Source organism: Colobus angolensis, unplaced genomic scaffold (assembly GCF_000951035.1).
Source record: "Colobus angolensis palliatus isolate OR3802 unplaced genomic scaffold, Cang.pa_1.0 Scaffold509, whole genome shotgun sequence".
Classification (NCBI taxonomy): Eukaryota; Metazoa; Chordata; class Mammalia; order Primates; family Cercopithecidae; genus Colobus; species Colobus angolensis.
The window spans coordinates 17,273-27,283 of record NW_012118588.1 but is presented as its reverse complement, the minus strand read 5'-3'; the positions used below and the strand labels follow the sequence as shown (position 1 = coordinate 27,283).

Below are 10,011 nucleotides of genomic sequence, written 5' to 3'. Positions count from 1 at the left end.
GCTTTATCCCTAAATGTACCACAGTTAACTCAGGACCCAGAGAAGGAACCCTCAATCCTTCTCAATACTGGGCCTCAGTACCAAACTATTAACACAAGATCTCAAGGGCAGTAACCAGGCTTAGAACACAGCTCAGCAACTCTCAACACTGCCTCCCCCGCCAACTGCTGCTCTCTCTAGACCTGCCAAAGACAAAACCAACAACACATACGCCAGACGCTTCCCTCTGCTAGTGTCCAGTCCTGATGGGGCAACCTGGTAGGGCAAGCAAGGTAGGATCTACAAAGCCCTCCTTCCATGTCTCCTGCATGCACTGCTCCTGTGGGCAGATGGTTAGAAATGACCGATACTAAGCCACTCTGTCAAACCTACCTAGCCCTACCCCAACAACAAACTCAAGAGAAAACTTATCTACTTTGCTTTAAAGAGCACAAGCCTATCTGACAGCCTAGCTCAGACGCTACATTTATTCTCATTTCATTATCAGGAACTTGAATCTAATGGGATGAGTAGCTGCCGGGCCCCTAAGCATCTACTGAAGGAACTCTGGGACCGTCCTTTCCAGGACTGCTTTTCTAATACCCAACCTTGTATTGAGTGAACAGACTCTCCCTTAGATACCTGATCTTGTTTTTAGTATGAACAGACTCTCCCTTAGCTTAGAAAGCCGGACAGCCCCCATTTGGCTCCTTCATTTACGAGATATCAAGGGCTCCTCACCCACCGGCTTCCTCAAGGACTTAACTTGTGTAAGCTCTCAGCTTATCCGAGTGCAATTAACCGATAAGGTGCTGAGGCAAGCAGTTCCCAGCAATTTACTCGGAGATGGTACCATAAAGCCCCGTTTGTCCCATAGGTAACGCCAGAGCCTCCACACCTATCACCTTGTGATGAATTTAAAGCCCCTGCACCTGGAACTGTTTTCCTGTAACCATTTGTCTTTTCAACTTTTTTGTGTTTTTCTTCTGTAAGATTGCTGCAGCTAGAATCTCCCTCCCATCTCTAAACAAAGTATCAAAATCTAGCCCCTTCGGAGAGAATTTCGTGCCTTAGTGGTCTCTCGGTCGCCGGCTAATAAAGGACTCCTGAATTCATCTCAAAGTGTGGCACTCAGGTACACTTTAAAGCAGCTTGAATACTTCCTAGCATCATGTTGGAGCTCTGAACTACGAAAACGGGGATATATTTCGAGTTCATTTAAACTAGTTACATTAGCTCTCAATCACTACTTACCACTCTATCTAAGGCAATTGACATGTAATTCCGCTTCCAAGTGGAATTGATGTTTAGGAATGAGCCAAAAATTTAAAAGTTCAAAACCTCAATTTGAAAAACCATCTGTGAAGGCTGGAACAGTGGCTCAAGCCTATAATCCCAGCACTTTGGGAGGCTGAGGTGGGCAGATCACAAGGTCAGGAATTGGAGACCAGACTGGCCAACATTGTGAAACCCCGTTGTCTACCAGAAATACAAAAAAATTAGCCTGGAGTGGTGGCGGGCACCTGTAACCCCAGCTACTTGGGAGGCTGAGGCAGGAGAATGGCTTCAGTCTGCAAGGTGGAGGTTGCAGGTGAGCCGAGATCACGCCACTGCAATCCAGCCTGAGACGACTAAGACTCCGCCTCAAAAAAGAAAAAAAAAACCACCCGTGAGCTAGAAGAAACCCACATATTCATCATTACCTCCCGTGCCTCCAGCACCTTCCCAGCCAAGCATGAAGGCCTCATAGATATGCAGGCCATGCAGTGAGGGCACTGGCACCTCCCCCTTTGCTTTGTCCAAGTGCTTAACAAGTTATAGGCAAGTTCAGATCAGGTCCTGTGCAGCCAAATGACATACAGCCCTTCCACAAGGGCCCCAAAGACGAGTTTACCTTCAGTTGCACTGGAGGGAAGTCTGAAGACATCTACACAACAGCCTCAACTGCCAAGCCTCTCTGCCACAGCCAGAGATGTGGCCCTAGGCCCCAGGTGGGCACAGAGCACCAAGACTCAGTCCACATGACACTGAAGCACAGACAAGACAGAGTGCAGTTTTTAAAAGGAGGATTTATTTGACAAGTTTCACTTAGCGCAATATACCTAAAAGGAAATCACAATACAATGGAAGATTTAAATCAAGGCCTCAGAATTTCATACAAACACCAAGACCAAAATCCTAAAGTACTGGTATTGCGTCTCAAAATTTTCCCATTAACTTAAAAAAAAAAAAAAAGAAAAGAAAAAAAGCTTAAACTTACGTGCCTTACAGGTTATTAAATGAAACTAGAATTAACGAACATGCCAAAATGTTTCACTTTTAATTGTAGACATAGCTCCTATATTGAGTTTTACAAAAAAATAAAAGCATGTCTTTCAACATGCATCCAAACAGTGTTCAATGTAACGTGGCAAAGGGCAACATTTAACATAATTCAACTGCTTTTACCTAAATACGCTTACTGCTTAAGTACATCCTATAACTAACTTGAGAAAAGCTGGAACTTAAGTTTAACAGTTATACTTTACTCAGCTTCACTGTTACATCCTAGATTGAGTATTGTATTCAAAAATATTGGGCCTTAAGTCTTCATAACAATCCTGATTTCCACTTGGAGTAAGCATAAATCACAAGCTTGTATTGCAGAAACTGTTAAACTGAAGTTTTTTTTCTTAAAAAAAAAAAAAAAAGTTGACCAAGAGTCAGTGATCAGGATAGATCAATTACATTCCCCATCCACCACTCATACTGGACATGCTAGACATCCCTCCCATTCCGTTCACGCCCATAGATGCACGGCTTCCACTACTGTAGTAGCTGCTGTTCATTGCTCCTTGGTTACCTGTAAAGAGATCAATTTGACAAGTTAGGAGTAATGTCAGACTACCAGCCAAATAAAATATAGTATTCCAAGAAAAAATTTAAAAAGTATACGAGTACAAATGGCTGCTGTCCAAGTGGCGAGACGCATGTTTGGGAAAGGGGAATCCCGACTCCAAACAAGCCTCAATTAACCCCTTTTCTCTGTAGTACCAACTTGCCAGACTCTTGTGCTACCATTTTAACGGATTCTTCAGGATCAACATGAAAAATTAAGTTTAAAGGAAAACTAGTGTTTTTCAAAAATTGCAAAATTACTTCGTATTTTTAAGCTACACAATGCATTTTTTTAAAAAATTTACCATAAACATTCACAATGTGTCCCTCAAATGGCATTTGAGAAAAGGGAGCACAGGGGAAGTCTCTTGCTTTTCCTATTCATGGTGGGCAGGAAGTGAGACAACCAAGGTGGACTAAAGGCAACTCACTGTGCCCAAATGGCAGCCTCCATGGAGTTAAGTCAGAGCCGTTGACTGCTATAGAAAGTATTATTACAACGTATCAGTATTTGCTATTGGGAATTTAAATTATATTTTTTGAGAAAATATTTACCTATGCAATGTTTGATTGAAAATCACTGGAGTTTTCCTGTAAAACTTGGTCTGCAAAAGGATTTTGTAGGGTAAGACTATAATACCAAAATCACCATTCTTTAGACCAATTGAAAAAAAATAAATAAAACCAATCCTAGGTTAACTGACTAATAAATACAGTCCTGAACCCAACCACCATTCTACTATTCCAAATTCTCCCTCCATCTAAAATTGATGTAATGCTAACCAAAAGACAAAAAACCGAACAACTTTATTTAATGTTTTAATAAATGGAAGCAGATATTTTCTAGCTCGACAGTATTCCAGTTGCAATGACTAGTTTTTTATTCACAGAACACTTCCCCCTCCCAATGATTGATTGTTTCTGAAAATTAAGCTAGTAAAAACAGTTACATTTGGATTGAAAGCATACATTTAATAATCCAATTTCACCAAAAAGGAGCCTCCATCTTCCCAACTAAAGAAACCTGCCTAAAACTTAATTCTAAGTATATTAAAAAAACAGGCTTACCGTATCCACTCATGCTGCTCTGGCCACCATAGCCGCCTCCATAACCACCACTCAGCTGCTGGCTGGCTGGGCCACCGTAACTGGACTGGTTTGCTGTTAAGTTAAGAAAACTTTAGAACCTTGTTCGTTATGTAATGTGGTACCTGGTGGTACCCGGCTTGTAATTCTATATCTACATTTTCCAGTCTTTATCTTTTATTACTATAACCCTCTGCCTCCTTCTGCCTACTGTCTATAACCGGGCTACCCTTCTATCCATCATCTGAGCTACTCTAATATTTATAAACTAAAGTGCTAACGGTATATACATCAGCAGGACTAAAATCCACAAGATTCCCTAAGTAGAGGCATTTTGTGAAGATCTTATGAAACTGCTTGACTGGATTTAGTGGGGTCCCCCCTTAGATATATCAAAGGCATGTCAATACACCTAATTATGCCCACATTTATCTTAATCCTATTTTGCTACTTTAAACTTTATACTCAGAAAATTTAAGTAGTTTCACTCCGTAGTCCCCTCCCCCAATAGTACTTAAATCTTATTTGAATTATCTATCCTAAGGAACTTCATAACACAAGGATTTAAGTAAGCCAGATACAAAATTCAAATATCAAGAAACTGCTTTCTTTGCCTAAGTTTGTTATGCTAAACTTATTAAATAAATAAACAACTTATACAGATATAAACGTTTTGGTTTTTAAAAAAACTAACGATATTTACACAAGCCCATGCCTCCCATCATTTGGCTACCATAAGCACCACCGCTTGCTCCTGCTGTAGAATTCAAGAAGAGTTCTACATATCTGTGTTCTGAAATGAGAGAAAAGGCATACAAGGTTAGCTTAAAAAAAAGACACTAAAGTGATATTTACACAAACCCATGCCTCCTAGCATTTGGCTACCGTAAGCACCACCGCTTGCTCCTGCTGTAGAATTCAAGAAGAGTTCTACATATCTGTGTTCTGAAATGAGAAAAAAAAAGTTTGAAAATGTTTGTTGGTGAAACAAAACAGGATAAGCACTTTTATAAACTTTTTAAACAAGTAGATCTGTGAACTTCAAATACTTTGTGGCAAAGAAAATTCTAGCTACTTCTCTTAGGTGATCTACTTTAACTGCAATATCTAGCCTTTACATATTCATCTATATTGTCAATTAAGGATATACACTTCAAGATGTGGGTATCACAAATCCATCATACTAATTTTTAAAACCCAAAGCTTCTTCAACACACTGCCCCCCATTTCCCAATAATTAATCTATTACTGGAGAGGAAACTTCTCATATATCCTTATTTTTCCATTTCTCTATTGTAAATGTTAGTCATGCAATCACCTGTTAAGAGCCCACAAACGCTCCATCACACTTACGCATATTTGCTTTGTCTTTTGACATAGCTGCCACGGCATCTTCATGAGTTGCAAACTCGACATCTGCTTCACCAGTTACTCTGCCATCAGGACCAATTTCAATGTGTACTCTCACAGGATTGAGTGGTGAAAAAAACTACAACACAAGGCATTTCAAAGAATTAAATCAACTTTCTAATGTTGCAAAATAAAACTACAATTTCTAACACAGTGCTCACATTTATAGAGTAAGGCTCAGACTTTTACTGCCATACTGAAATACTGACTTGCGAGTTCATCCCACACTTACATTATAAATGTCATTCTCAGTAGCTCTGTAAGGTAATCCACGCATGTGTACACAGTGTCCTGTTGTGCTCTGGAAAGTAGAGCCACCATCCCCGTATCTGTGATCAGACATTCCTGAAAAACAGTAATTGAGGTCTAGATGGACAAGAGTGTAAGCATCCTTCAACTGAGAAATTCAATTCTTACCTTACCTCTTCCAAATCTATCTGACCCAAATCCATAGCCATCATTATAGCCATTGTAATCGTCATAGCCTCCGTAGCCTGTAAGACAAAGTACAATCCATCAAACAAAAAAACAAAGGAACGGATTACCTGCCAAACCTTGCAAATTCTCCCATACCTCCACCATAAGCACCGCGCCTCATCCTCTCAAAGCCAGCTCCTCTGCCAATGCTGTTATACCCTCTGCCAGCCCCAGGTCTGTCATAGGGACCTGGCCGCTGCATGGCCATAAGCTTTCGTGGTGGATCATAATGAGTTCTAACTTCAGCTCTACTGCTCTTAAAGATCTCAATATACCTAAAGCATCGTTCATAAGGAAGGGGTAGGGAGGGGAGAGAAAACATTAGTTCATTTTATACAGGTTATTTAGTTATACAAGAAACACAATCTAGTCATAGCCATGAAACTGACTAATATTTAAAGCCAGATTTCTTATATTTGCATAGGCAATGACCAGAAATTCACTCAATAAACAGTAAGACAATGTCAACTTTACAGAAAAAAACACTCACTCCTCTTGAGGCAGAGCCCAACCTTAGGGGTAGAGAGGAGTACTGTAAATAAATGTTTTAGGAGGGAAATAATTCCACTCAACTTTCAACATTTCAAGTCTTAAATCCATTGGCAGCATGTACAGCAAGTGGGCTAAAAAGCCAGCCTCCACCAACAGTCTAGCCCACACTACACATTTCCTTTCGCCAATAAATACCCCAGCCTATGCTTTTAGTAAGAATCAGCATAGGTAAGCGCATGCTTCAATGAAAAATAGTCACAAGCAAAGAGAATAAAACCTTTTGTGACAATTTCTTGAAAGCTATGCTTATTAATACTATGCAGAATATTTATATACAGCAAGAAAAAGTTTGTTGCATTTCAACTTTAAAAACAAGATCAGAAAGTATCACATTTTCTTATGGTAATATTAATTTACTCTAGGTGGGTGTTATTACAGCTAAAGCCAGGTTTGCATTAATTTTTTAAAGCCATAGTCTCTCAACTCTATTGATTGGGGTTAATAAGGCTCACAAAATTGTCAAGTAGACCAATTAACTAGGGACAAATTTTAAACCTAAAATTTAGTTTGCGTGTAACATGGGACTGACACAAGAAAAGTTTGGAAATCATGGCAAAACATCAATTACCTAGGACTACAAAACATTAATTTCTTCTTTTAAGCAGAGAGAATATGGATTTAACTGTTTACCATAAGAAAAGTGACATATCCAACCAACCATCCATCCCCACCTGTGCCCTATTCTTTCCTTGTGTTTCTTTAGAGCCTTTTCAGCTATTTCCTGTGAAGCAAACTGCACGAAGGCCTCCCCCGTACTCCTCCCCTGGAAGTCCACCGGCAATGTTATCCCATTTGGCACGATTTCCAACCCTTCAACCCAAGGACAAATAACCCCAGTAGGGGGGCAATATTAACATCACAAGCCCAGAAATGATTCTTCTTATAGCTTTAAATAAACCAGAATTTTTAACTTTAGGTGAATGGTATGCTTTCAACAAGTACTCTTTAAATATGCATTGCAATAATATGAAGTTCCATTATTACGAAGTGTAACTATTCTTAACACACCCGTGGTACAGTATATATTAAAACAAAAAACTTGCTGAACACAGGATGCATTAAGAATTCAACAACTTAAGAACACATATCTATGCAACTTAATGTTGAGAATTATACAAGAATTCAACTAAGTTTTAAGCATTAAATAACAGTTTTACTAAATTCAGAACACCTTTTACCTCATTTTATATTTCAATGCTTTAAGTTATTGGAACTTCAAGTCTTTAAAAAGGTATACATTTAAACATTTCATATAAAAACTAAAACATTAAATTATAATTGACAAACACAACAATCTAAACTTTCAACAAAACTGATCTACACAGCACAATCACGCATGCTTATGCTCTAACAGTAGTTATGATTCACTTCTGGAAATTCCGTCTATGAAAAATCCTTTCCGTGGATACATTCTCAAGCTTACAAAAAGGACTTAAAGCACTTTCCTAGAAGATATGAAATTATGTTCATATTTAACGGTGACAGATAGCATTCAATTCTCACCAGTTTAGAGTAAAAACAAAACAAGACTTAATTTTTAAAATTCTGACATTAGGACTTGATACATATATAAATTTTTAACATACTACACTAAACCATGAAAGGATTTCTTGCTTCCAGTGTATCACATCATAAATATTAATATTTAAAATATACAATATCTAACATTGTTAAACATGCAATCTTATCAGCTCTTCAGCATAAAAACATTCAAATACTTTAGGCCCAGGAACAATTTCAAAACACGTTATTTCAGATACTGAGACTACAAGCATTCAAACTACTCTCACTACATCTGATTTTCAGTAAGTTTATATCACACTGGTTAAACCAAGTCTTTCATAAATCGACTTCTGTATTACAGAACTAGACCATTCTGGTCACATGACCCAAATATGTGTCTCTTGCAACAATACAGACACTTGCCATAATTTACAACAACCTAATTCATCACATTAATCTGATGTTAAGGGATCTTACCTTTAACGTGAGGTACTTAGCTGGACACCAATGTGAGGAAAAGCAGTTAAGCTGTTGAGGGCAATCCTCAATGAAAGATCTACTCTGAACTATAATACTAAATATAGGCAAAGTTAACATTTTGGAAGTACTTCATTTCCACCTTTAAGATGGGCTTAAATTATTTGAAGGTCTCTAGGAAGAAAACATTAATTCATTGGCAATTTACAACCTATTGAAATACCTAAGCTACTCAACTTTAAGGTCTATTAAATCACCTTGCAGAAGCTAGCCAAAACTCACTGCTCATCAACAAACACGACTACATACCTGAGAAGAACTGAACAATTTCTTCCTTGCTACATCCAAAGGGAAGTCCTCTAAGCCGTACAAAGCCATCATTGGCCGTGTCAGGACTATTTGGACCAGTATGCTTCAACACCCAATCCATTTCAACGTTGTTTGACTTGAATACTGAAAGAGGTGCTTAGAATTAGTCACTTTTGGAAAATTAGATAACAAAGTTCAGACTTCCTGGGTCTTTAGATAAGCTAGGAAGAGCTGCCACAAACTCCCTTAGATGACCATTTCCATGCAGTCAAATACCTAAAATTCAGAAGGGGTAAGACCTCTATTGTTTAATGCTTTATTTACTGTAACTAGGGCAATGTAAATCAAACCTTCAACATATCTGTGTCCCATAGTTTCTCTGTCTTTTTTCAGGGCCAATTTGACTTCATCTTCTGATTCAAGTTCAACAAAAGCCTCGCCACTTGGTCTGCCTTCTCTGGTGTAGATGAAACGAATACCTTGAGCCCCATTTTGAATTTTGCAGTCTGGAAAGAAAACAACCGTTAATATGGAATTTAAAACCTAAAATCACCTCTGGGTGACACAGATGAAATGTCTATTCCATGTCGCCACTACAAATTACATAACTTGTGAAGCCTTCATATAATGACGATATTACCAACTTCTGAAACTCCAATAAAAAAAAAAACCTCATTCCCAAGGGGATATATTTCCAACCCATGAACATACAATATTCAAAGCAGTTTCAGAATGAATTTCTCTCAAGTCCCTGCTACTTATGTCCACATCACACATCTTTTATCAATTTCTCAGAACATTATCAAGCCTGGACTTCGTGACTTTATGGCAAACATACTTCCTTGCAAGTTGTTTTGGTCTGGCGCATTTGTCAGTTTTACCTTACCAGCAGCCACATTACGGTTTCTCATTCAAATCCAAATTACAGGCCCAATACTCACCTGAAAGGGGATCAGTGTTACCAAGCTAAAATGCTCCAAGTTGCACAGCTGAAGCCAAACCCAGTGTTGCCCCCTGCAAGGTGGCTTCCAGTGTACTTGGTTCTTGTTTTACAGGTCGTTTTCCGTTACCAATGCTAAATTCAGATAGTAAGTCAACACTACCAACGTCTTGCCAAAAGCTGTCAATTTCACACAAGTAGAATTTTATCACTCTAATTTTTCCCAGTCTAATAATGGGAACAAGCACATTCTGATAGAAAATATTCAGGAAACCTAGGGACTGCAAAAACACTTCCCTGGGTTTCAGTGTTTTCAATTGTATAGTGAGCCAAATTAAGAACTAGATGAGCAAACACTCTTCAATTACCAAATCTTGATTAGGAAAACTGAAATTAAGACA

General features: G+C 38.5%; 1 protein-coding gene across 1 annotated transcript in view; it reads right to left on the bottom strand.

Annotated features, from left to right (window-relative positions):
- Positions 1–2,028: 2,028 nt before the first annotated feature.
- HNRNPH1 (heterogeneous nuclear ribonucleoprotein H1 (H)) overlaps positions 2,029–10,011 on the bottom strand; it is a 9,973-nt gene continuing 1,990 nt past the window's right edge. The window contains exons 3-13 of the mRNA XM_011960158.1: positions 9,021–9,149; positions 8,671–8,814; positions 7,053–7,191; positions 5,926–6,104; positions 5,775–5,846; positions 5,585–5,718; positions 5,296–5,431; positions 4,828–4,887; positions 4,646–4,735; positions 3,925–4,017; positions 2,029–2,821 (exon numbers count right to left, since the gene is read on the bottom strand). Of these exons, the coding sequence (XP_011815548.1) occupies positions 2,703–2,821; positions 3,925–4,017; positions 4,646–4,735; positions 4,828–4,887; positions 5,296–5,431; positions 5,585–5,718; positions 5,775–5,846; positions 5,926–6,104; positions 7,053–7,191; positions 8,671–8,814; positions 9,021–9,149 (1,295 nt within the window). The 3' untranslated portion in view covers positions 2,029–2,702. The remainder of the gene's footprint in view (positions 2,822–3,924; positions 4,018–4,645; positions 4,736–4,827; positions 4,888–5,295; positions 5,432–5,584; positions 5,719–5,774; positions 5,847–5,925; positions 6,105–7,052; positions 7,192–8,670; positions 8,815–9,020; positions 9,150–10,011) is intronic.